Genomic DNA, 26,792 nt, shown 5'->3' with positions numbered 1-26,792 from the left:
CTGACGCAGCGGGACAACCCGGAAGGACCCGAGCCGCGGCCTCTGTCCCTAGGACACAAAGCCCCACTAACCTGCCGGCTTTTTTGCCCAGGCGTCTGCAGCCAGGATGGGGCGGAAGGTGACCGTGGCCACCTGTGCGCTCAACCAGTGGGCCCTGGACTTTGAGGGCAATTTGCAAAGGATTTTAAAAAGTGAGTCTAGGGTGGGCGTGGGGTAGACAGGCGAAGGTCAGCTCTGGTCGCCCAGATTTGCTGTGATGCATACGCAGCCTTGCTCTGCAGAAACTCGCGGCCATGGGTATTGGGATCCTGAGTGAGGTCGGGCATGGGGGTGGGTTCAGTGCCTGGGGCATGTGGTATGTACACATGGTAAGAGAAGTCTGGTCCTGGAGGTGGAGATGAGCAGGCTGGTGAGCTGGTCCTCAGGTTTCTTTGGGGTCCCGTGTGGCATTTATAGACCTGAACCCGATCCAGAGAGGGAAGTGGAACAGGGGTGAGGCCACCAGCTTAGAGACCAGGTGTGGTCGTTGTGTGTGTCTGACGGGGTCCGTGAACAGTTTTCACCTGCACCAGCTCACCTTTGAGAGTGGAAGTTTACACCGTTGACCTCTACACCTGCAGTGGGGCTGCCCTGGGCGGTCTGCAGGCTGGCCATCCTCAGGTGCTTCCTGCAGCAGGGCCACCAACCACAGTAAAAACAGGGTGATTCAGGTGAGGGTGTCATATCAGCCGTGTGCCTCAGACCTTCTTCCTTTTATTTTTTCATTGTCAACCTGCTCTCACCTCGTCAGAGCTCAGAGCAAATCTAGTTGATGAGAGGTCATCTCGGGTGGCCAGAATTGTGTATCCACTCAGCTGGCCTCTCCTCCCCAGACTGCATCTGGAAGCTGCTGCTCAAACCCAGAGGCAGATGGTACCTGTCACCAGTGCCTTCAGGAGCTGCCTTCTCCTTGCACAGAGTCCTCTCTGTCTGATTGTTAATGAGCTACCAGTGTGTGGCTCCCGCAGCCCCACCCCTGCCCTCCTTGGTGCTAAGGGTCAGCCCTGCAGGCCCCGCCTCTGTCTCATTTCCTGCCGGTGTCAGCAGGGGCTGGGAGATGCCCTTTGGCTTTTTATGACACCAGCAGCAGCAGAAGATTGAATCTGCCTCCCTTGGACCAGTTGTAGGTGCTGAAATTGCCTCTCTTTCTCTCTGTCTCTGTGCATGTAGGTATTGAAATTGCCAAACACAGAGGAGCAAGATACAGGCTTGGACCAGAACTGGAAATCTGGTGAGAGCAGAGCACACAGACACCCTAGGGTGGGCAGGTGGAGGCCTCTGCATCAGCTCCCTGCAGCTGAAAGGGCAAGGAAGGAGAGGCCAGGACTGAGAGCTGGACACGCAGGCCCAGCTAGGAGAAGAAGCCCCGTGAGTGGGCCTGCTTGATGCCCTTCAGCAAGAGCAGGCCAGCCGGCCTGGGTGATCCTGGATCCCTACGTTGAGTAACACAGGAGCTCATAGAGAGGCTGACTTTTCCCAGTCCAGGGCCGATGTCCAAAGCTGGCTGGATTTCTGGCCTTGCATTGGTGTTTAGTCTCACACGTGGCCTAGGAGCTGAGGGAGTGACAGCCTCTGAGCAGGAGTTTATCCTTGGAGAGGAAAGGATATCCCAGGTCTGGATCCCACACAGGGCATCTCCTTGACTTCATTTTCATCTAAGAACCAGACTCTCCTCCTCATCAGAACCAGAGGCTCAGAGGAATGCTCCTCCAGGCATTAAGAATGGCAAAGGCCAGTTTGGAGGTTAGTGTTCGTGTCAACAAAGATTGCTTGGCATTTTAACATCACTTCTGCTATGTAGTGAGTGCGAAGGACTTTTTGAAGATTTAAAAGTAGTTTACAGGGACTTCCCTGGTGGTCCAGTGGTTAAGAATCTGCCCTTCAAGGCAGGGGATGTGGGTTCGATACTTGGTTGGGGAACTAAGATCCCACATACCTCAGGGCAACTAAGCCTGTGCCACAGCTACTGAGCCCACTTGCTCTAGAGCCTGCAAGGTGCAACAAAAGATTGCACATGCCGCAACTAAGACCCTGCACAGTCAAATATATAAATAGATAAATATTTTTTATAAAAAAAAGTAGTTTACAAATACTCTACACATCATTACTGGGACCCCCGCACTGAAAAATTACTCTCAACCCAGTCTGCCCATGTTGGGACCTCATTGAGCATTGTATTAGTTTTTTTCAGGGGCTGTTATACTATGGTTTCACAAACTGGATGGTTTAAAACAGCAGAAATTCATTCTCTCACAGTTCAGAAGGCCTGAAGTCCAAAATCAAGGTGTGGGTAGGGTCCTGCCTCCTCCGAGGCTCCAGGGGAGGGTCCTTGCTGCCTCTTCCAACTCCTGACTCTCCGCTCCTCGTCTCATGACTGCGCCCCTCTAGCCGCAGCCCCTCCCTCTTCTCCGCTGCTTTCCTTCATGTAAGGACACTTCTCACTGGATTTAGGGCCCACCCGGATAGGCCAGGATCATCTCATCTCCAGATCTTTCACTTACTCACATCTCTAAAGACACTTTTTCCAGATGAGGTCACATCTACATGTTCTAAGGGCTTCCCAGGTGGCTCAGTGGTAAAGAATCTGCCTGTCAGTGCAGGAGACGCAAGTTCAGTCCCTGGATCGGGAAGATCACCTGGAGAAGGAAATTGCAACCTGTTCCAGTATTCTTGCCTGGAGAATCCCGTGGATAGAGGAGCCTGGTGGGCGACAGTCCATGGGGCTACAAAGATTTTGACACGACTGAGCATGCACATGCGTGCCCCGAGTTCTGGAGGTTAAGACATAGACACGTCTCTTTTGGGGACACCATTCAGCCTGCTGTAAGCTCAAGTGAACCGCAAGGAAGTCATGTAGCTGTGTAAGTGGCACTTGAGTGGTTGTTCACGGCCCCTTTGCCTGAAGAATGTTCTTCTCTGGGTCCAGCTTTGTCTCTCTTGCATCCTTTTCTTGTAGATTAGTGTAATTTGGGCCACGTTGAAGGTTAAAAAGAATCCAAGGGCAGACAGTTTTTGACATGACAGAGAATTTCTCATAGTAACTGAGAACTAGGAGCAACAGACAGGGCCCAGTCCATTAATTTCCAATACAATGCATCTCTTTTCTTCTTTTTTGTAGCAGTGAGTCTTAACTCTGGTTGCACAATAGACACTCCTGGGAGGCTTTGTAAAGATACGGGTGCGCAGTCACCCTGGCCTGGCCCCAGGCCCCTGCCCCATCCCTACCCCGCGCCCACCTGCTGTGACCCGGGCACTCATTGTTCTCGCCCTCCCTCTGCAGTGGCTACGGCTGTTGGGATCATTATTATGAGTCGGACACCCTCCTGCATTCGCTCCAGGTCCTGGCAGCCCTTTTGGAGTCTCCAGTCACTCAGGATATCATCTGCGACGTGGGGATGTAAGTGCGGTGTGGGCGTGGGAGAAGGGTCCGTTCCAGGGCCTGCTGTGTCTGAAGCCGTCCCTACTTCGGGGATGTGGCATCTGCTCCCTGCCTGGCCCTGCAGACCACTAACTCCCCAGGTGGAGGCAGCTTTGGGGAGATTTTTTATGTTACTGTGCACGTAGGACTTGCTTTGCACGAGTCGGAGCTCAGGGTCCCCCAGCCTCGTGTATCGCATTTTCCTTACTTAGTAGTAAGTTTGGGGATGGTTCCCTGTCACTCTGGGCTTCCCAGGTGGCGCTCGTGGGAAAGAACCCGCCTGCCAGTGCAGGACACGTAAGAGACATGGGTTCGACCCCTGGGTCGGGAAGATCCCCTGGAGGAGGGCATGGCAACCCATTCCAGTGTTCTTGCCTGGAAAACCCGCATGGACAGAGGAGCCTGTGAGCTACAGTCCACGGGGTCGCACAGAGTCAGACACGGCTGAGCGACTGACTGAGCATGCATGCGCACGTGTCATTCCAGATGGTCACACAGGCCATCTGGCTCCAGAGGGTGTCGATGCATGAGTGTAGGTTTGTAGGGGTAGGCATACACAGTGGCGGTCCATATGGTGCCGCTTCCGTATGTAGGCCCAAGGCCTACAGGCAGTCCTCGGAGACCTTGCATGCTCAGTTCCGCACCACTGCAGTAAAGCCAAATATAGAAATAAAGCAAGTCACACCAATTTGAGGGAGGAGGTTTCCAGTACATATAAAAGTCACGTTTACATTTTACCGTTCTATCTAAAAATATGCATACATGCTTTCTTTAAAAAAAACTTTATTGCTAAAAAATCCTATCCTCTCAGCCTCCAACGAGCTATCATCTTTTTGCCGATGGAGGGTTTGAAATACCATGAGAATTATCAAAATGTGACCGAGAGACTGGAAGTGAGCAACAGCTGTTGGGAAAATGGCACCAATAGACCTGCTCAACGCAGGGTTGCCACAGACCTTCAATTTGTAAAAAATTCAATATCTGCGAAGCACAATGAAGCAAAACTGCAATAAAATGAGGTCTGCCTGCAGGTCCCTATGGTGTGGATCCCCGAGTGCAGGTCACGTGGGCTGGACTCTGGCCTAGGATTATTCTTTTCTAGAGTGTGTCTGTGACCAACGTTGTGTAACCAAGCCCACTGGCAGGCTTTGTTGCTTCTGCTTGCGTCTCTGTTCTGTGTTACGTGGTGTGAATGTAGCCGAGTTTGCTTTCTTTTTCCTCAGCCTTGCCTGTGTTCTACACTTCAACCTGCTGTGACATCTGTGTAGCAGGCTCTCTCTTAACCAGTGAATAGAGGGCGTTTTAGCCCAGTGTGTTCACATTTGTTATAATTCTTGATATGTGGGCCATGTTTGTGTCCTGTTGTGCTGTGGTGACAGCTCGCCACACATGCAAAACACAGAACCGCACAACTTTGCTGTCTTGTGGTTCTGGAGGTCGCGAGTCTAACTGGGTCAGTGGGGCTGGTTGCTTCTGGAGGCTCTTGGAGGAGAGTCGGTCTTCCTGTTAAAGCCCAGCATCCAGGCTCGCCCGCAGTCCTCAGCTCGCGGCCGCCCCCTCCATCCTCACAGCCAGAGGTCACATCACCGCAGCCCCTCCCCCTGTTGTCACAAGTCCTCCGAGCGCCCTTCTCCCTCGTATAAGGGCCCCTGTGGTTCCCATGAGGGCCCTGGGGAGTCTGGGGTAATCTCTGGTCTCAGGATCTGAAGCTTAATGGCGTCAGCAGGGTCCCTTTTGCCACGTGAGGTGACATGTGCTCGGGTCCCGGGAATCAGGATGGGGGCGTCAGTGGGGGTCTTCCCTCGGCCCACCGCTTGGACGGATTCCTGCCTTTACTGAGTGTTCTGGTCGCCGTGGCCTCTTTCTTTCTTGTCTTTTGTTTCTTCTCTTTGCCTGTTCTCCTCTTCTGGCCTTGACTTTGTAATCTGACTTTAATTTGTCTACTTTTTTGCCCTTAAAATATTAACAATCATATTTTAAAATGTTTTTCTGGGATTTTCCTAGTGGTCCAGTGGCTAAGACTCCGCACTCCCAATACAGATGGTGGAGGGGGCCAGGTTTCCTTCCTGGTGAGGGAACTAGGTCCCCCACACTGAAACTAAGAATTCGCAAGACAACCCACTCCAGTATTCCTGCCTGGAGAATTTCATGGACAGAGAAGCCTGGTGGGCTGCAGTCCATGGGGTTGCAGGGTCAGACACGACTGAAGTGACTCACGCCACTGAAGAAAGGTCCTGTGCTCTACAATGAAGACCAAAGGCCCCAAGTGCCGCCACTAAGACCTGGTGCCACTTAATGAGGAAACATGTTTTAAAAGAAATTTTTGTTTTGAAATCCAGCATTTACCTGGATCTGTATGTGCCACTGAGCAAAACAACGGTTATACCATGACGTCCCTGATACTCACCGTCTAGAACTGTCTTATTCAAAAGAGATGGACACTGAGTCTCCTCCCAGCTTTCTGTGGCTAGAGGTGTGTTACCCTTAGCACTGCTCACAGAGGGCCAGCTCACAATAAAGAAAACTTAAAAAACGAAATAGAGAAAATCTTAGAGTCAGCAATAACTTTTCTTTAAAAAGCTACCATATTTCTTTGTTGTCATGATTTATGAAATCGAACTTTTCTATTTGTTTTTCAGCATCTGTGACACACTCTTGCTTGTTCTTTTGCCAGCAATTGAAGTGTTTGTGTCTGATTTATTAAGAGTTCTTTATATATGAAAGATATCGAGCTGTCCCCATATAGGATAAAAATACATTTCCTTGTCTGTTGTTTGCTATTTAATTTTACGTTTTGAGCTTTAAATCTTTCTTGTTGTGGTTTTTGTTTGTTTTTGTCTGAGAGGCTTACTGCCGCTGGAAGTCAGATATTCACCGAGGGTTTCTTTTTCGTTTAAAAGATGTTCACCTCCTGCCCTGAACAGGTTTTTGTATGAATGTGAACGCAGTGAGGTTTTGGTTTCGCCTGGGAGGAGTGGAAACCGTAACGGTGGGAGTGCTGGCTGGTGGTTTCCGTGTGCCGAGCCCCGGCCTCGGCAGCCCGCCTGCATCCTGCTCCTTAAAATGCTCCAAGAGGAGGAACTGGGGCCGCTCGGCTCAGCCAGTGCGAAGCGGGACTGGAACCCGGCCGGCCACCTGCCTTGACAGCCCCACTGCTTACGGATGCTCTCATCTCCTCTTGCACCCCCACCATCTTTACTCTTGCCCCTGGGCTTGGGCCTTATTATTTTTTATTTCATGATCAATCCTTAAGGCCCTCCTCCCCGGTTGCCTGATGCCTTCCGCCCTGAGCTCCTGCACTCTCACCCTGAGCTGGGCTCTGCCATCCCCGCCCGGTGCTGCCCCAGCTGGAGGCCAGCAGAGTGCCCTGGCCTCTGGAGCACTGGCCCCTCCGCTGCAGAGGAGGAAGGTTCCAGGTGATCTGGGAGGGTGTTTGTCCTGAGGGGTCCAGAGAGGCGAGCAGATCTGTCCAGCGCTCTCCATCCCCTGCCCCTGCCCTGGCCTCCCGGGCCGGTCCCCTTGCCTGCCTTCTTGGTGGGGGGGCTCAGTCAGGAGAGATGCCGTGGAGGAAAATTGGGGACGTGCAGGGGCAAGTCCCTGAGGCCAGCAGGGGGTGGACAGGTGACATGGCCTCAGCGATGCGAGCAGAAGGAGGGAGGCGGCCACTCAATGGTCTGTGAACCTTCTGGAAGGAGAGGACAAGCCCTGAGTGGGAGGGACTTTGCGCTGGATTTAGAAGAGTCTCCCATTTAGAGTCTGTGCCGTGGCGGAAACACTCGGGTTTGTTGTTCACTTTCATTTGAGAAGCCACAGAGGAGCCTTCTGACTCTCATAGAGGACCTGGAGAAGCTTCACGTTAAAGCCGACGTGGGGCTCTGCTCTTTGTAGACGCGCGTGCCCTCTCTCTGCAGGCCCGTGATGCACCGAAACGTCCGCTATAACTGCAGGGTGATATTCCTCAACAGGTGGGTGACCGCCGGGGGCAGCGCGACCCCCTTTTCCCCCAGGCTCGGAGCTTGGTCCCTGGGGACCGTGGCTTCTTCTGGAACTACCTTCATGGGGTGGGGTACCTGGCGGGCAGACGCCTCAGGCGGCCCTGCTTCTTCCGGGCTCTGTCACCACTGACACCTTCAGACATCAGGAACAATGGGTGGAGTTTGGGGACACACAGCTCTGTGGCCAGGAGGTCAGTCCTGGGAGGGCGACCTTGTAATAATGTCCCCTTGCAGACCCTCGGCATCAGTTGCTGGCCAGTGCCCACCCTCCGGGTCTTAGCTGCTCTGTCCCCATCGACGGTCAGGGTGGACAGGCTCGCGGCTGCTCCGTGTCATGTGGGGCATGTTCACCTCAGGAGCGGCCTTGTTCCCCTGTCTGTAGGAAGATCCTGCTCATCAGACCCAAGATGGCCTTGGCGAATGAGGGCAACTACCGTGAGCTGCGCTGGTTCACGCCGTGGTCCAGGAGCCGGTGAGTCACTGCCCGCGCCGTGGTCCAGGAGCCCGGATGGCGACCGCTCCTAGGATTCGTGGGGGAGATAGACAGAGATTCGGGCCAGCGTCCCTGCCCCACATGGGACCTGTCATTTAGTGACGGCTGCCTGACGCTGCTGATTAACTTGTAGCTAGTTTATCAGACACCACATAAAACGCTCAGTCATCAACCACCCATCATCCGTCTTTCTACGCGTGACCCTACAGATCAGGGTTTCCCTACTCCAGCCCTGTTGCCTTGGGGCCGGCTCGGTCTTGTCGTGGGGGCGTCCTGTGCGTGGAAGGCCTGCAGTCGCATCCCTGGCCTCCGCTGGCGGATACGTCTGCATCCCTGTGTCAGTCTACGACGTCCCCAGACGTTGCCAAGCGTCCCCTGGGACAGGATCGTCCCTGTTTGCCTGCCCTGTGTTCTTCTTACAGTTATCGCTGTTTTTTTTTTTTCACTGTTGCCGCTTTGCCAATGGAATCTTTAACGTGATTTTTAAACAATTTATTGACATGTAGTTGATTTACAACGTTGTGTTAATTTCTTCTGAGCAGCAAAATGGTTCAGGCATACGTCTGGACCCATTCTGTTTCACAAATGGGGTGTGTTTATTCTTGGGTCTTTGTTGCTGTGTGGTCTCTTCTCTGTTTGTGGCCAGCGGGGGCTGCTGTCTAGTTGTGATACCAGGGCGGGGGGGGTGCTCCTCACTGTGCTGGCTTCTCCTGCGGCAGAGCGCGGGCTCTGGGGCACACGGGGCTCAGTAGCTGCAGCGCATGGCTCCAGGGCACAGGCTAAGTGGTTGTGGAGCGCGGGCTTAGCTGCTCTGCGGCATGTGTGATCTTCCCGGATCGGGGATCAAACCCGTGTCTCCTGCACTGGCAGACAGATTCTTTACCACCGAGGCACCAGGGAGGCCCCGTATACATTCTTCTCATGTGTGAATTGAGGGGGGAGGTGAGGAAGAAGGGAGAAACTTTGGGCGGCTGTCCCTTGAAAAGGGATTGTGATACAGCAACATCACCGTGAACAAAGCTACCCATGGTGAACTGAGTGCTCATCGTGGGATGCCAAGGCAGCTCGGGGGTCAGACGGCGTCTGAGTGTCTGCTCCCTTCATTGGTCAGGGCGAGACGGCATCATCCCCGCAATGTTTCTGCTTTTAAATTTTAGTTCAGGGTTGTCCCTGGTGGCCCAGTGGTTAAGACTTCATCTTCCAGTGCAGGGGACAGGGGTTCGATCCTTAGTTGGCCACCTAAGATCCCACATACCTCAGGGCTGAAAAACCAAACCATGAAACAGAAGCCATGTTGTAACAAATTCAGTAAAGACTTTAAAAATGGTCCACATTAAAAAAAAATCTTTATCAAAAAATTTACTGAAATAAAAGTCACTGAAATCTCCCAGGAGGTTCTTATGAATTCTGGGAAAGCGAAAGAAATCTAGTTAATTCAGTGTCTTCGTGGTACTACATCTGGTAACAGCCCACTTGAGGTCAGATTTGGAAACCATCTAGTATTTGAATTCTGCCTGTTAGGGTAGACCTGGGGGGTGGCTCGGGCTTCCCTGTGGGCTCAGACGGTAAAGAATCCACCTGCCAATGCAGGAGACCTGGGTTTGATCCCTGGGTTGGGAAGATCCCCTGGAGAAGGGAATGGCTACCCACTCCAGTATTCATGCCTGGAGAATTCGATGGACACAGGAGCCTGGTGGGCTACAGTCCGTGGAGGGGCAAAGAGTCGGACAGGAATGAGTGACTGACAGTTTCACTTTCTGGGATGGCTTGTGCAGAAGCTGTGTGCTGGACTCTGTCCGTTGTACACGATTCGGAATGTTGATCGATTGTTTCAGTGATGCTATAGGTTTGTCTCTGCGTGCTGGCTTCATGCAGTGCGATCTTTCTGGTTGAAGAATTTTGATCAGAAATTCCAGCTGCATTTCTCTGTGGGGAGGCGTGTCTCCTTCTCGGACAGTTCCCTTGACGTGCCTCTCAGAGGGCGTAATGAAAGCGTGGGGCAAGCAGGGCCAGTGAGGGAGCCCCCAGGTGCCTGGGTGTTCCGTGTCCCGGAAGCCTCATGCAGTCGCCTTGCTCTTCCCTTGTTCCCGTAAATTGGTCTCAGCAGCGTGTGTCAAAACTTGACAGTTCCTTGGCCAGCTCACGGGCTCCGCACTGTCAGTCTGAGCTTTACTCTGCCTCTGGGTACCATTCTGCATTTTCCCCGAGATGGTCCTACTCAGGTCTGTGGTGGTTTCCTTTCCAGGCAAACAGAGGAGTATTTTCTCCCCCGGATGTTACAGGACCTGACGAAGCAGGTGAGTCTTGGGGAAGAAGACTCGAGGGTGGGGCCAAGATTCCAGCCCTGCCCCCATGGTCAGGGTTTTGAGGCAGGTGGTCCGTGGACAGCTGGCTCAGGGTCCAGGGTGAGCGCTGTGTCCGTGAGCTGAGGCCTCAGAACAGAAAAGGGCGGGCTTCCCCCGGTTCCTGCCCTTGGCGATGAAAGGAGCTGAGCTCACACACACAGCCGTCAGGGAATCTGACCAAGACCCCAGGCCTCCAGGGCTGAGTTCTCCTGAGCAATTGAAATAGGAGCACAGCTGAAACTTGGTCCCCAAGAGATGTGGACAAGGCGAGTTCCACGCCCGTGTGACCCTCTCAGCACACGTTCAACCCAGCGACGCCCCAGACCCATCCCCACCGCCCCCCCACCCCGGCAGCCGCACCCCTCCAGGGGCCATGAGTGAGGCTCCTGGAGAAACAGGAGCCTGAGTCCTGGCCCAGGCCTGCCGCGCGGGAGCTGGGCGACCTGTCGGCTGGAGGGAACTTTGTCGGGCTCAGTTGGGTCGTTCCTTGCGTGGGCACGGGACCCCCAGAGCACAGACGATGTCGGAAGAGCATCCGGAAACCGACGCAGCAGATGCTGGCGGCCTTCTGGGCCCCAGAAGCTTCATGAGCCGAGTCACAGTCGGTTACGGCCACAGTCAAGGTCATGGCAGCTCAGAGCTGGGCTCTCGGCTGGTGAAGGGTGTGGCCAGGGCTCTTTGGTCCGCAGAGGAGACGCCCGCTGGCCCTGGGCTGGGAATGGTCCCGGCGGGGGTGGCGGGGCGGCGGGGCTGCGGGGCGGTATTCGTTAGGGCTTGAAGCAAAATGGCGGCCTTCCTGCGAGTCCTGCTGTGGCCTCTGGAGTCCCGGCTCAGCACGTGGCCCAGACGGGATAGCCAGGGGCCCTCACGAGCTCTGGTCCCCGCCCCCAGGAAACTGTGCCCTTTGGGGATGCTGTCCTCTCCACGCGGGACACCTGCATCGGGAGTGAGGTCTGTGAGGAGCTCTGGACGCCCCACAGGTCAGCCCTGCCCCCTGACCCCCATCCTTGCAGGGCCTAGGGGGCTGGGGGTTTGCAGCCATCTTGGCGTCTCAGCTTGGGGCAGGGAAGACACCCCAGGAGCTGCGGGGCTGGGTGGGCAGGCTGGGGACATGAGTCTCTTCTCTTGGCCCCCTGACATCTCAGCCCGGGGCAGGGAAGACACCCCAGGAGCTGCGGGGCTGGGTGGGCGGGCTGGGACACGAGTCTCTTCTCTCCGACCCCTCCACCCGCAGCCCGCACGTGGACATGGGCCTGGACGGCGTGGAGATCTTCACCAACGCCTCGGGCAGCCACCACGTGCTGCGCAAAGCCCACGCCCGGGTGGACCTGGTGACTATGGCGACCAGCAAGGTGGGTGGCGGCGGGGACGCTGGCGCGTGTCTGTCTCACGCAGGTGGGACCCCGGCGCCCAGTGCAGGGCGAGGCCTGAGCGCAAGGCTGCTCGGCGCTCCTCCTGGGTCCGGCTGTGGCTGACCAGGCCCTGTGGCTCCCTCTCCCGGGCCCCACGTCCATGACCTCATTTAATGGTGGGAAGCACCCTATGAGGCGGGTGCTGTTGCCACCTCTGCTCTCTGGAGCAGGGCACCCAGCATGTGACCGTCAAGTGGCCCCTGGCCTCACACCCCAGCCGTGCAGCTCTGGGGCTCTCAACCATCACAGTGGTCTCAGGACAAGTGACCGGGAATCAGGATCCCATTGGCACCACAGCCGGGCACGGGGAATGCCCACGAGTCTGCCACTCTTGCAGACAGCGTGGCCCCAGGGGCCGTGTCTGCTCTTTCCGGGGGCAGAATCTCAGCTTCGTAATCCAGCGAGTTGTCTTCCCCAAAGTTCCGTCTCTCCTCCCTTCTGGGGGAGGTGGCAGCGCCTGCCTCGGAGGGTTGTTGGGGGTGAGAGTAGACGCTCTGTGTGATGCCTGGTGCCTTGCAAGGCCGAGGGCGTCATAGCTGCGGGGACTTCCCTGGAGGCGTGTGTTTTATTGGCTGGAGTTGCGGCACTGATTTTAGTACAGCAGAGTTGCAGGGCTGGAGGCCTGAAGCTTCACGTTTGGGCCGGCAGAGGGTGAAGGTAGGTCGGGGATCAGAGCTGACCACTGCTGTCCCCTGTGTTTTCCAGAACGGCGGGATCTACTTGCTGGCCAATCAGAAGGGCTGTGATGGGGACCGGCTGTACTATGACGGCTGTGCTCTCATAGCCATGAACGGCAGCATCTTTGCCCAGGGGTCCCAGTTCTCTCTGGATGATGTGGTATGAGCCGGCCTGAGCAATGGCGGGAGGGCCTCTCATTCAGAGGCTGTGTTCTCTGCTCTCCCCGTAACCCGGGACCTGATGTGCCCGCCCTGGGAGGGATCCTGTGGGTTTTGATTGCTTCCTCTTCACCTCCTTGGTGGGGTGAGGGTTTCCTACCCTGAGGTTATGGGGACACCCCAACACAGCGAAGGGATGGGTTCATGGCGGGCTGTAAGCCCTGCACGCCCTGGAGGTCCCTGCGAGGCTGCAGGGGAGCTGAAGGAGAGGCCCAGAGCTGTGGGAGAGGGGACTTGGTAGTGACCAAAGCGTGGGTGGCCCCTGGCTCCAGGGAGGATGGGATGGGCTTGTGGGAAGAATCCCACGGCTGGCGGGGAGCTGGAGCCGGTCCCAGGAATAAGCAGACACCTCACGGGGTCCAGAGATAAGGGGGTCATTTGGGAGGAGCAGAGCAGGGAAGAGCCTTGCAGGTGGGCCCTCAGAGGGTTTTCCCCAGAGGTCAAGGCAACACAAGCTAGAATCAAGATTGCCGGGAGAAATATCAATAACCTCAGATATGCAGATGACACCACCCTGATGGCAGAAAGTGAAGAGGAACTAAAGAGCCTCTTAAAAGTGAAAGAGGAGGGTGAAAAAGTTGGCTTAAAGCTCAACATTCAGAAAACGAAGATCATGGCATCCAGTCCCATCACTTCATGGCAAATAGAAGGGGGGAAAATGGAAACAGTGAGAGAATTTATTTTTGGGGGCTTCAAAATCACTGCAGATGGTGACTGCAGCCATGAAATTAAAAGACATTTACTCCTTGGAAGAAAAGCTATGACCAACCTAGACAGCATATTAAAAAGCAGCGCTTTGCCAGCAAAGGTCCATCTAGTCGAAGCTGTGGCTTTTCCAGTGGTCATGTGTGGATGTGAGAGTTGGAGTATAAAGAAAGCTGAGCACCGAAGAATTGATGCTTTCTAGCTGAGTGTTGGAGAAGATTCTTGAGAGCCCCTTGGACTGCAAGGAGATCCAACCAGTCCATCCTAAAGGAAATCAGTCCTGAATATTCACTGAAAGGACTGATACTGAAGCTGAAGCTCCAATCCTTTGGCCACCTGATGTGAAGAGCCGACTAAAGACCCTGATGCTGGGAAGGATTGAAGGCAGGTAGAAAAGGGGATGACAGGGGACAAGATGGTTGGATGGCATCACCAACTCAATGAACATGAGTCTGAGCAAGCTGTGGGAGATGGTGAAGGACAGGAAGGCCTGGTGTGCTGCAGTCCACGGGGTCACAAAAAGTCAGACACGACTGAGCGACTAAGCTGCAGCAACAAGGCAACACATGCTGCTTGTGGGCCCTGCCTCCCCACACCACCCCGGTTCCGGAAGCAGGGCTGGAGACCTGCCCCGCCCTCCTTGGTAGGGAGGCCCCATTCCGGGGGCTCCTCTGGTCTCACTGAACTGATAACCAGCTCAGGGGATGGGGGACACGTCCCCCCATGGGATCATGACTTCACTGGGGCCACAAATATGAAAACCACAGCCGTCTGCTTCTAAAGACACATATTAACATGGGTGTAGAGCCTTCCCATGTGATTGGATGTTAGTTTCCTTCACAGAGAGAATAAGACAAGATGAAAAGCTCCTTGTAAAGAACTGTGTCCCCTTCATGGATCACAGCCTTGTCATGGTGGAGGGGCTCCCATAACTCAATGAAGCTATGAACCATGCTGTGCAGGGCCACTCAAGACAGATGGGTCATAGTGAGAGCTGGACCATAAGGAAGGCTAGGTGCCACAGAATTGATGCTTTCAAATTGTGGCACTGGAGAAGATTTTTGAGAGTCCCTTGGACAGCAAGGAGATTAAACCAGTCAATCCTAAAGGAAATCAACCCTGAGTATTCATTGGAAAGCCTGAAGCTGAAGCTGAAGCTATTTTGGCCACCTGATGTGAAGAGCCAACTCATTGGAAAAGACCCTGATGCTGGGAAAGATTGAGGGCAGGAGGAGAAGGGGATGACAGAAGATGATGTGGTTAGATAGCATCACCGACTCAGTGGACCTGAGTTTGAGCAAATTCCAGGAGATGGTGAAGGACATGGAAGCCTGGCGTGCTGCAGTCCATGGGGTCGCAAAGAGTTGGACACAACTTAGCGACTGAACAACAGCAAAGAGAATTGTGTGGCTCTCGAGAGTTTTTTAAGCGTCCAAGAAAGAAAATGACTGTTATTGCCCCCAAATGGGAATCAATTCCAAACCTGCAAACGGAGCACAAAGTAACTTTCGGTTCTGCCAGAAAGAGTCGCCTTGACTGGGCTGAGGCGGCCAGTACCGGCTTCACACGGTATCTCTCATCTTGTCTTTTCGGGGTTTTTAGAAACAACTGTTGGAAATGCTTGTTCACAGAAGCAGGTAGTAGCAGGAGAAGAAAAGTTTTCTGGGGCTTTCTCTGCCAGAGCAAGACAAGCGGGTGTCTGAATAAGGATTTCTCCAGAGCCCTCTGATGCAATTTCTTCACCTGTTGTTTTACGTACTCGTGCGGTCTCACTGGGGTTGTCGGCAAGGAGAGTTAAGAAGTCAAACTTCGGTTTGAGAATGGACTGAGGAAAGGAGCCTTGGAATGAATTCATGGTATTTCTTGCTCAGAGCGAAGCCCAGGGGTTGGCAGTCTGGCCCTAGCAGCTGGAAGAAGCCGCCTCCCTGCAAATGGTCCCCGGACCATGGGGACCCTGATCCTGCCTTCCCGGTGGGAATGAGCATGGTCCCCAGACGTTGCCTTCCAGGTGGCGGGGTCCCCAGAGGCCTCCTGCTGTTCGGTGGTAACCTTGATTAAGACGGAAGGCCTCTGGAGGAGAAGGTGAAGTCCATGTAGACGGCCAGTGCTTGTCTGCTCCGGACACGCCTCGGTGCGGCACCTTGTGGCGGGACTGACTGGCAGCGAGTTTCGGGGACCACCTGTACCTGGATGAGCAGGTGTGCAGGTGGCTGCAGCTTCCAGGCCCCCTGGGAGCCCCCATTTCAGCAAGAACCTGGGCAATTGTTTGCCACACTATGACCTGGGGACCGTTGCCCCACACCCCCCAGGGGACCCTTGAACCAGAGTTCTCTGATTTGACTGTTCCTGGTGGAGGTGGCATCACTGCCTTGGGGTGGGGGCAGTGCCCTTCAGTTCTGCCACCTCTTTGGTCTGTGGAGCTTCTCGAGGGCACGTGCTTCTCATGGCCTCGACCCCGCCTTTGTGTGAAGCTAACCTAGTTCCAGGAAAAGTGGACTGGGGCCTTCCTCTCAGGAAGGACTCACTCCTCTGGGGTCTTCCCAGTTTCTGTGGCTTCATCAGGAGCAGCCTGGTGGCTTCGGTGAGCAGCACTTGGGAAATGACAGAAGAACTAGCGGACGTGGGAGTTCTCTGTTCTCTGTCTCTCCACAGACGTTTCTATCTTGCGTTAGGCTCGGTGTTGGCATAGACGGCTGCCCACAGCCAGCAGCGGGAGCAGGGGCCCGGCCGCCCTGCGTCCCCCTCAGAAGTAGTTCCTGCTGTCCTCCGCCGGCGCGTGTGGGATGATATCCTAGTAGTATGATCTGTAGGACTTTTTTTTCATAAAGAAAGGAGTACTATCTCTGAGTTAAAACTTTTCTATTTTCTGCTATTGGTTGCACGTGGCAGAGCCTCCATCTCACCTGGACTCAAAGGCAATGAGGCGTCATGTCCTAGAATACACGCAGCACATCTGGGCGGGGACCCTTGTGTGATGATTGCCGGGGCTCTGGCTCCATCCCTCTGTCTCTCCAGCTGGGCCTTCCTCTGTGTAGGCACCATTGTCAGTCGCCTCATGGTCACAGGATGGCTGCAGCAGCTCCAGCCATCCCATCTTCATACAACCACATTCAAAGGCAGAAAGAGGGCCCTTACTCGCCCTGTGTCTTTTTAAGAAACTTTCTCAAAAGCCCCCAGCAGACATTTATTGTGCTTTATCAGAAGGTGTGTCAATTCAGTAGAAGTTCTGGTGGCAATGACAAGAGGGAAGGGCTATGGGTGGGCCCCAGCATTGGTGCTCCCCTCTCCCCAGGCCCCTAGTCCCTGCCTCAGAAGGTGGGACTCATTGTGTATAATGTGGCATACTTGTGAAAACAGATACGTGAGGGGAAAAAAAATAGGAAACCATGATTTTTATTGGAAACTCCCTTCTCTAGGAAGTCCTCACTGCCACGTTGGATTTGGAGGACATCAGAAGCTACAGGGCAGAGATTTCATCTCGAAACCTGGCGGTAAGCGATTATAAACACACCCATAGGATGCTCATCAAAGACAGAGACATTTTTTTAACAATAGCTTCGTTGAAATGTCATTCCCATACCCTATAATTCACTGACCTCAGCGCAAGATGCATTGGTCTTTAGTATATTTGTGGAGCTGAGCAGCATCACCACCATCAGGGTCAGAATGTTCTTATCTCCTGAAAGAAACCTGGACCCACAAGTTGTCACTCCCCGTTCACCTCCCCCAGGGCCCCTGGCAACCCCGGTCTGCGTTGACTATGGATTTGCCAATTCTGGACGTTTCATATAAGTGGAATCATAATATGTGGCCTTTTGCAACTGCCTCCTTTCCCTGAGCATAGTGTTTTGTGGCGCATCCGTGCTGAGGCGGGTGTTCTCCATCCTCTGTATGGCTGCCCGGGTAGCCCACACGCTGTGCGTCCATTCACCCGTCAGAGGACATTTGGACCGTTTCTGCTCTGGCCATGAGGAACGGTGCTGCTGTGGGCATGTGCCAGGCGTCTGTGAGGGCATGTTTGCGGGTCTTCCGTGATCTACCTGGGACTGGCCTGTGGGGTCCTGTGGTGATTCTCTGTTTAACTGTGGGAGGTCCTGCCGACCGTCCTCAGTCACTGCTCCGTCTCACGTCCCCCCAGCACTGCATGAGGGCTCCAGTTCCCCACATCCCACCAGCGTTTGCTACATCCATCCGTGTCCTGGCCACCCTGGTGGCTGTGAAGGGTCCCCACCGGGATTCTGAGCTGTGTAGCATACCCCTACAGTCATCCTGGGGACCTGTATGGGTTCAGGCCCTCAGGGAGTACCCTTCCCAGGCCAGCAGGGTGAGCCCCTACCCCCGCGTGAAGGTGGATTTCGCCCTCTCCTGCCACGAGGACCTGCTGGAGCCTGTGTCTGAGCCCATCGAGTGGAAATACCACAGTCCCGCCGAGGAGATCAGGTGGGGCTGTTGGTGTGCAGGGGAGAGGGGTAGAGGAGAGTCTGGGGGCTCAGATGGTAAAGAATCCACCTGCAATGTGGGAGACTGGGGTCCGCTCCCTGGTCGGGAAGATCCCCTGGAGAAGGGCATGGCAACCCACTCCTTCTTGCCTGGACAGTCTCATGGACAGAGGAGCCTGGCGGGCTACAGTCCGCGGGGTTGCAAAGAGGCGGACACGACTGACCGACCGACACACTGTCCTTCCCAGGACACTCCCTCCATCCCCTGCTGTACTGCCGAGTGGCCGCTTGGGGGCCTTGCGCCCTGGCCTCCAGGGCCTGCAGTCGACGCTGTAACTAGACCGCGGGCCCCACGCCCAGCCCTGCCCACCTTGCCCTGGGCCCTCGGGCATGGAGACAGCGTGCCTGCTTTTCTGTGTCTCCATTTCCCCCACGGGAGCAATGAGAGCACCTACCTCCGGGGGCTGCTCTGAGGCTTCAGAAGCACTCATCCCCTCGAAAGGCTGACAGCAGCCGGGGACAGCGTGCTGGCGCCGCTCACCGGCCCTGTGTCCACCTGGGCACCTGCCCCCAGGTGAGCTGCGAACCAGGGCAGCGGCTTGCCAACCTCATGCTTCCCACCGTTCCCCAGCCTGGGACCCGCGTGCTGGCTCTGGGACTTCCTAAGACGCAGCCGACAGGTAAGACGTCGGGGGGGATCTGGCCAGCCCCCTTTAATCCTTCTGCGCTGGGTTTGTGTTTGACTCTGTGGCATGCCGGTGACTTTTTTTTTTTTGGAGATTTATTTATTTAGTTTGCTTTCTGACTGTGGTGGGCCTTTGTTGCTGCGCACAGGCTCTCTTTAGCTGCCATGAGTGGGGGCAGCTCTCCGGTTGCGTGCACGCGCTTCTCACTGTGGCAGCTTCTCTTGACATGGAGCTGGGGCTCGAGGCATGCAGGCTGCAGTCATTGCGGCTCTTGGGCTCTCGAGTGTGAGCTCAGTAGTTGCGGCACACGGGCTTAGTTGCTCTGCGGCAGGTGGAATCCGCCCAGACCAGGGATCGAACCAGGGTCCCTTGTGTTGCGTGACAGATTCTTAACTACTGGATCCCCCGAGAAGCCCTGACGGGTGTTTCTTAATGCAAACATGTCCTGACTCTGCCTCAGTCAGGAGCCTCGGCTACCCTGGCCGAGGTCGCACTGAGGTTTGGCTCCGTCTGTGGGGTCCTGTCTGATGACCCCGAGCTACAAGACTTCCTGCCTAGTGGTGTGACTGCGCGCATCCGTAACTCCCGGCGGAGACACAGCCTTGGGCCCTCCACGGTGGCGCTCCCTTCGCTTTGTGGAATGTGCAGGGCTCCCTTCTCCTCCCCCGGGGGAGGGCGCTTTGTGGGCGCTCGTTTTTGCTGGAGGAGCTGGGCTCGCTGCTGTGCGCGAGGCTTCGCTCACGCCGCCATCCGGTTGGCCTGTTGCAGGCGGGGTTCTTCCTTCCCCTGAGCGGCGGGGTGGACAGCGCGGCCACTGCCTGCCTGGCCTACTCCATGTGTCTCCAGGTCTGCGAGGCTGTGAAGCGTGGAAGTAGGTGACAGCTGGGGCCCAAGCAGGTCCCGGGGGGGCTCAGCTTGCGGGTGGAGCAGAGGGGCAAACCCAGCTAACCCAGCATTGTGGTGGGGGCATGCTCAGACGTTCCAGCATCACCCCAAGTCCCAGGGCCCGGGCACAGCAAGGCCACTAAAGTCCCTTCCAGGGCCTCGGGCCCTCGAGGCCGGGTCCGGCAAACCCACAGGGTACCTGCTGCTGCTGTGTGTTGGCAGCCTGACTGGGATGAAACAACAGGACCCTGGGGTCAGGCCAGCCCAGGTTCACACCCTGCCGCCGTGAGGGGCGATGTTGGCCATTCCCGAAGCGTCCGCAGCTGAGAAACAGGCACTGTGGTGCCATCCGGCAAGACTGCTGGGCGGTAGAGAGGGACTGGGCGGTAGAGAGGGACCGGGTGGTGCAGGCGCCCGACACACATCCATGCCCTCTGTCCCACGGGTTTCAGATCTGGAGGTGCTGGCTGACGTCCGAACCATTGTGAACCAGCCCAGCTACACCCCTCAGGACCCCCAGGAGCTCTGCGGCCGCGTTCTGACCACCTGCTACATGGCCAGCGAGAACTCCTCCCAGGAGACCTGCGACAGGGCCCGAGAGCTGGCCCAGCAGATTGGAAGGTAGCTGGTCCCTGGAATAGGGCCCAGCCAGCTGGCAGGGACCGCAGAAAGCTCCCCCCGAGACCCCATTTGTGGGTCACTGAGCACTCCAGTACTCTTGCCTGGAAAATCCCATGGACGGAGGAGCCTGGTGGGCTGCAGTTCACGGGGTCGCTCAGACACGACTGAGCGACTTCACTTTGACTTTTCACTTTCATGCATTGGAGAAGGAAATGGCAACCCACTCCAGTATTCTTGTCTGGAGAATCCCAGGGATGGTAGAGCCTGGTGGGCTGCCGTCTCTGGGGTCGCACAGAGTCGGACACGACTGAAGCGACTTAGCAGCAGCAGCAGCAGAGCACCCCAGAGGCGAGGTGTTTCTCTGCTCAGCTGCTGATGATGCGGTTTCCCATCAGCTTTACTCCAGATCTTCTCCGTGCCTGAGATCGCCCCCTTCCCCTAAGTCCTTCCCAGGAGTGGGCTGACGCACTCGGTGGGAGCACGGAGCCCCTCGCTGCTCCGGGGGTGCGGCCACCCGCCCTCCTCTGCCTCCCTCAGGGGCCACTGTACCAGACACAGGCACGGTGGAAGGCGGGGAGTGGCGTCTTTCTGTTCAGGGAGACTTGGTTCCGTTCAGAACGTTCCATCTGTTCTGCCTCCAAAGGAAAAATAAGGAGCTGCCCATTCTGTAAGCAGAGCTCAGCTGGAAGCTGCCCCCACCCCGCAATCCTGCTCCTAGATGCCAAAGGGATTGAAAGCAAAGAAATGAGCAAGTATTCACACATTCGTGTCCACACAGCATAGTCACAGCTCACACGTCATCAGCAGTTGAGAAGAGAAACACGATGTGGTCTGTTCGCGCACAGGGGTGCTTCTCAGCCTTAAAAAGGGAGGAAGTGCTGACACAGGCTACTGCCTGCGTGAACCCGGAAGCATTAGGTTCAGTGAAAGAAGCCAGACACGAAGGGACAGATACTGTGTGATCCCATTTCCATGAAATGTCCAGAACAGGCCAATCTCAGGGCTTCCCTGCTGGCTCACTGGTGACGAACCCGCCTGCCAGTGCGGGAGACGGAAGGGATGCAGGTTCGATCCTTGGGTTGGGAAGATCCCCTGGAGAAGGAAACGGCAACCCACTCCAGTATTTTTTCCTGGAAAATTCCGTGGACAGAGGAGCCTGGCCAGGCTACGGTCCTTGGGGTCACAAAGAATCAGACACGACGGAGCACGTGTGCACACACACACAGAGAAAGGGTGTCCGTGGTTACCAGGGGCTGGAAGAGCAGGGGGTTGGGGAGGGACCCTTGTGGGCACAGGTCTCCTCCTAGGCTGATGGAAGGCTCTGGAGCTGGAGGTGGCGGCGGCACATCGTGAATGTCCTCAGTGCCGCTGGATGGGGCCCTCGAATATGGCGAGCTCCGTGCCCCATGTGTGTGTTTCACTGTCTGCACGCCCGCCCGTTCTCCTTCCAGCCACCACATCGGCCTCCACATCGACCCGGTGGTCAAGGCCCTCGTGGGCCTCTTCAGCCTGGTGACGGGTGCGAGCCCTCGGTTTGCGGTTCACGGAGGGAGTGACCGGGAGAACCTGGCTCTGCAGAACGTCCAGGTGCGCCCCGCACCTTGTCCGCACGCAGGGACCGCAGGCGCCTTGCCCGCACGCAGGGACCACAGGGAACCCAGGGGCGGCCGGCGCGGGGGTCCACAAGCAGCCCGCCTCTTAGAGACGCAGAGCGTGCAGCCGCGTGGACGAGGATGGGGCTCTGCATGTGTGTGCGTGAGAGGTGCGGGGGGGGGGGGGTACGAGGGTGAGAGTGTGCACAGGTGTGTGCACAAGAATAAGTAAGTGTGCGAGAGCAAGGGGGCGGGGCATCTGAGACTGTGCGTGAGTGTGTGGGGATGCAAGCACGTGACTGTGTGTGTGAGTGTGCATCAGCATGAGAGTCTGTGAGCACGAGGTATGAGTGTGTCCAAGTTTGTGTGTCTTCTGCGTCTTCGGGGATTGGCTACAGGGGAGCTGGACCCTGGGTGGTCCATGCAAGGAGAGGGGGCGTGGGCTGCGTCTGCTGGGGTCTACCCTGTCTCCGTCTCCTTCCTGGGGTTGCTGGTGGCCTTCCCTGGGGGTGCAGGGACTGGCCACAGTGGCCGAGGTCTCTCCCACTGGCCTTGCAGCTCAGTCTCCCCACTGCCCAGCTCTCATCTCAGGCCCTGGTCCCTCCCTGGTGAGTGCAGGAGCCCCTCGGGGGAGGGCCCAGGGGCTCCGGGACTCTCTGGCCGCATCACTTAAGCGTTCCTGCTCTCCGAGGTGCGGGGAGGTGGTGTTAGCACGCGCCCCCCAGCCCCGGCCGGCACGGTGACGCACCCTCCTGTGGGCCAGGCGCGGGTCAGGATGGTCGTCGCCTACCTCTTCGCTCAGCTGAGCCTCTGGTCTCGCGGCGCCCCTGGCGGGCTTCTTGTGCTCGGGTCCGCCAACGTGGACGAGAGGTGTGTGTGGCCCCCAGCCTGGAGGAGACCCCGCTCCACCAGGCCACTCCTGAGGGTCTGTGCCCCGCTCCCTCTGCGTCTGCTCTGGATGCACCTTTGGGAGCAGCTGAGGGGTGGAAGAGGCACAGAGGTCAGATGAAAATGGCCATCTCTTCTGGCCTGGAAATCCTGACCCTTGCCCATAGACTGGGCCCTGTTTGTACCATCAGCCATCTGTTTAACAGGACAGGGAGTAACCTTACACCCACCTTGGAGTTGGTTGAAGGAGCCCCACTCGAGTGCTGCCTTGGGACTCATCCCCCAAACTGTGTCCCCTCTGGCTTGCTAGATACCCCTCCTCGGCCATCCGCAGCACCTGCCCCTTCCCCAGACTGCCCCAGCACATCAGACTTCTCCGAGACCCTTGAGTCTGCCGAGCTTTGGCTCCAGGGTCCCGGAAGAAAGTGTGTCCCGGCTCCCAGGGGCCAGATGGCCAGGCCCCCGGGTTCTCGGGGTCTGCAGCTCCCAGGTCTGCTGCCTCGAAACCGCCTGTCCTTTCTCTGGCTGCAGCCTACTCGGCTACCTGACCAAGTACGACTGCTCCAGCGCGGACATCAACCCCATCGGCGGGATCAGCAAGACGGACCTGAGAGCCTTCGTCCAGCTCTGCGTGGAGCGCTTCCAGCTTCCCGCCCTGCAGAGGTGCGTGTGCACCCCCGAGGCCACGGCTGTGCCCCTGGGCCGCCGGGTACGCGTCTTCTCAGCACAGCCCTGGCCACTCTGGCCCCCCTCAGCTACCTTCCGTAGCACCCATCGCCTGATGGAAGCTGTCCGGCCTCCAAGGGCACCCGGGCCCCGAGACCAGGTACCTGCTTCCTTCCCATCGCTGCCACCCTGGCTGTGGCCAGATCTGGTGGCCGCTGCCGCCCTCTGCCCCTCAAGAGGCTGGAAAGTCGGCACTTGCCCTGTCTCCACACTTGCGTGGTGTCTGTCGCGCTAACACCCTATTTGCTGTTGTGACCGATCTCTGTGTGTCCTGACCGCAGCATCCTGGCAGCACCAGCCACAGCTGAGCTGGAGCCCTTGGCCCACGGACGGGTGTCCCAGACCGACGAGGTAACCCTGATGGCTCTGTCACCGCACTTCCTCTGCCACCTCCCCACTCTGGGGCTCCCGAGCAACCGTGCTTCGTCACTGGGGCCCCGGCTGGGAGTCCAGGGCTTAGTGTCACCCGTTGCTGACCTCTGATGTTCGATTCGGGTCTCTCGAGGTTGGAGCCGGGAGGAGGTGGGGGTGGGGTGCTTGGGTCCGTCTCCAGCAGAGGTTTCAGGCTGTCCCCCCAGCGCTGACCTGCTGTCGCTCGTGAGGCATATCTCTTTCGTCCCCAGGAAGACATGGAGATGACGTACACGGAGCTGTCCGTCTATGGGAGGCTCCGGAAGATCGCCAAGACGGGTCCCTACAGCATGTTCTGCAAACTCCTCGACATGTGGAAGGACACCTGCTCGCCCCGGCAGGTGAGGCGCCCGGCGTCCGCGGGGAGCCGGCGGGCGAGGTCACCTTGTGGGTGGGTTTCGCTCCAAAGCAGGTGACCACCATATGACTTTAGGGGGAGAGCAGTCCGTAAGGAACCAAGGCCCCATTCTTAGCCCTCCCCCGGCCCTGGCTGAGCTTATCTGAGTGGGGCTGGACCCCGTCACAGCACGCAAGCTCCTCCCCTCTTTGGGGTGCAGAGGGTGAACAATATGGCTTCTTTTCTCCTAGTTGTCAGGCTCATTAGGGCTGAAGCCCATAGACAGGGCAGTCCTTGCAGAACCATCTGGAAGCTTCACGAAATAGGAATGCATCTTCCTGGGACCCTGCCCAGGTCTCCTGATGCAGTTTCCAGGATGCTGGAGTCAGGAACCCCCATCCTTACAGCTCTAGTTCGTTGCTTTAGCCCAGGCACCAGCATCGGTCCACTCCTGCCTTTGAGGAAGTCCCAAGGCAGCGCTCTGCGTGTGCTGGGGGGAGCTGTTAACTGGCCTGTGCGATGCTGCTGAGAACGCCAGCGTGGGGGCTTCCTGGCTTTGCTAACACCAGGCCCTGTGTGCCCCTTGCCTCCCAGGTGGCTGACAAAGTGAAGCGGTTTTTCTCCAAGTATTCCATGAACAGACACAAGATGACCACACTGACCCCCGCGTACCACGCCGAGAGCTACAGCCCAGACGACAACAGGTTCGACCTGCGGCCATTTCTGTACAACACCCGCTGGCCCTGGCAGTTCCGCTGCATCGAAAACCAGGTGAACTGGGGGAAATGGTGTCTCTCTGTCTTAAACACCTGTCGAGGGAGCTCGTTTCCTCCACCTGCTCATCTCCACAAAGGACTGAAAAGCTTTTTAATGTTCAGTCGCTCAGTCGTGTCCGACTCTTCGTGACCCCAAGGACTGCAGCACACCAGGCTTCCCTGTACATGGCTAATGTACATGGTGGCATTTTTTTTATTGTCCTGCTTTCTGCCAAGTGTCCAGGATGCTTCAGGTCCATCAGAGCTTGGCATGTGCTGTTTTGGGCTGTACTGAGAATGCTAAACTTAGCAGCTCCATCACACAGTCAGTGTGTGACCAACCACTGTGATTTCTAGATTACTGGGGCATCCAACTGGCTTCGCATTGTCTGAACCGTCTGTTTTTCCTTACTGATTAATAGTAGATTGAAGGAAGGAGACACAAAATCCGTTTAATAGGCAAGTCTAGGTCCTTGCCTTTTCTGTGATGGAGGCAAGTGCGAGGCAGCCCCTCCCCAGTGAAGGTGATGGGAGGAGAAAGACGGCCAATGAGTGAACACAGGATCCGTGAAAGTGATAAATGGTGATAATGTGGCCAAGTCCACGCTCGTCCTGCTTGATGCCTGACAGTGAATCGAGAGAGGAGTTGCTGAAACAAGGAATAGCGACTTTACTAGGAAAGCCAGTAGACCAAGAAGGTGGGGGACTCATGTCCCAAAGAACCATCTTGCCTGAGTTAGAATCCAGGCTCCTTTTATACTAAGAGTCGGGGAGCAAAGTCAAACACTTGCTGGGTCCTGTTGGCTTGTGGGGGGACGGGCTCATTCCTCCTCCCTTGCGGTCACTCACAGGTGGGTCTGTGTTTCCTGTGAATTAAACAAAGGTATTTCAGCTTGGCGCTCCTTACCTGGGAGACAGGGTTCCCAGAGATGACCTTTACGTATAATAGGCACCATCTCTTTAGGGCAGTGGTCCCCAGCCTTTTCAGCACCAGGGACCAGTTTCACGAAAGACAGTTTTCCCAGGGGTGAGGGGCGGGGGAGATGGTTCAGGCAGTTACGTGAGTGATGGGGGCCAGACGAAGCTTCGCTCGCTCACCCACCCACCGCTCAGCTCCTGCTGTGCAGCCTGTTCCCAGCAGGCCGTGGACTGGTGCCCGTCTATGGCCCGGGGGTTGGGGACCCCTGCTTTAGTGATAAATTGTAATAAATCCCAAAGGTTCTTTCCTCTTACAATAAGAGCTGTGTTGAGCTGGAGGACCGCAGGGTGGGGCAGAAGGGAGCGTCCACGAGGAGGTGATGTGCAAACTGAGATGGGAGCCAAGCAACCCTGCGTGGCCGTGACCCTCCTCCAGGGGCGTCATCCCGCCTGGGGTGAGGTCTGCACCCCCACATCCAGCAGAGTCCAGAGATGCTGCTGAGCACCCCACAGTGCCATGGGCGCCCCCACCCCCCACAAAGAACTAGTGAGGGGCGGGGCTTGGCTCCAGCCGAGGTGCACTCAGGCGTGGGCTTCAGAGACCGCAGCTGGAAGACCCGCACGTGCAGGCAAACACAGCTCGGGGAAGATGGGCTTGCTGTGACCTTCTAGCCCCGCAGTGACCCCTGTCCCCACCCCCACCCCCGGCCAGCACCCGTCCTTCCTGGCTCGGGATCCCCCCCAGGTCTCCTTCCCCTGCAGATGCAGTCTGCAGACCTGCTTTTTCAGTCCTGTGACTGTGACGCTTTTTGGGGTAGACCGGTGCGTTTCAACAGCGTGGCTCTTGGGCCCTCGTGGTGACACCGCGTCTGCTCTTCCAGGTCCTCCAGCTGGAGGGGAGACAGCGGCAGGAGCTAGACGGCGTGGACTGAGGCTGGGCCCTGTGCGGAGGGCTCCCCGCCTGCCAGCAACCAAGAGCGGGAGTGGAGCCCTGTCTGACGTATTTCAAGGAGAGGGAGCCGTACAGTCTAGTTCCATTTTTAAAAAGGCTGAAAGAAAGGGGATGCGATTTTGCTTGAAGTTTTAATTGAAATACATATTGTCAGTTTACAGTGTTGCGTTCATTACTGCTGGACAGCTAAGTGATTCCGTTTTATATATATCTGCATACTTTCATCTCTTTTAAAATATTATTTTCATAAAAAAATATATATATATTATTTTCTATTTA

At 56.4% G+C, this 26,792-nt stretch overlaps 1 protein-coding gene across 3 annotated transcripts; it reads left to right on the top strand.

Annotated features, from left to right (window-relative positions):
- Positions 1 to 26,651, top strand: NADSYN1 (NAD synthetase 1). Of its 3 annotated transcripts, none has more exons than XM_068976802.1 (21): positions 1 to 191; positions 1,210 to 1,270; positions 3,320 to 3,436; positions 7,369 to 7,422; positions 7,835 to 7,924; positions 10,191 to 10,242; positions 11,182 to 11,270; positions 11,525 to 11,642; positions 12,408 to 12,539; positions 16,724 to 16,794; positions 17,627 to 17,743; positions 18,374 to 18,422; positions 19,197 to 19,299; positions 19,766 to 19,934; positions 21,386 to 21,521; positions 22,290 to 22,396; positions 22,946 to 23,077; positions 23,422 to 23,491; positions 23,764 to 23,892; positions 24,483 to 24,659; positions 26,443 to 26,651. In XM_068976802.1, the coding sequence occupies exons 1-21, from the start codon at positions 107 to 109 to the stop codon at positions 26,491 to 26,493; spliced, it is 2,109 nt and encodes a 702-aa protein (XP_068832903.1). In that variant the 5' UTR covers positions 1 to 106; the 3' UTR covers positions 26,494 to 26,651. The 3 variants fall into 3 exon arrangements, with proteins under 3 accessions (XP_068832903.1, XP_068832901.1, XP_068832900.1); XM_068976800.1 differs by having other exon boundaries at positions 17,624 to 17,743; XM_068976799.1 differs by having other exon boundaries at positions 16,720 to 16,794; positions 17,619 to 17,743.
- The last annotated feature ends 141 nt before the right edge of the window (positions 26,652 to 26,792 follow it).

Source organism: Capricornis sumatraensis, chromosome 8, assembly GCF_032405125.1.
Source record: "Capricornis sumatraensis isolate serow.1 chromosome 8, serow.2, whole genome shotgun sequence".
Lineage (NCBI taxonomy): Eukaryota > Metazoa > Chordata > Mammalia > Artiodactyla > Bovidae > Capricornis > Capricornis sumatraensis.
This window is presented reverse-complemented; position numbering and strand designations above follow the sequence as displayed.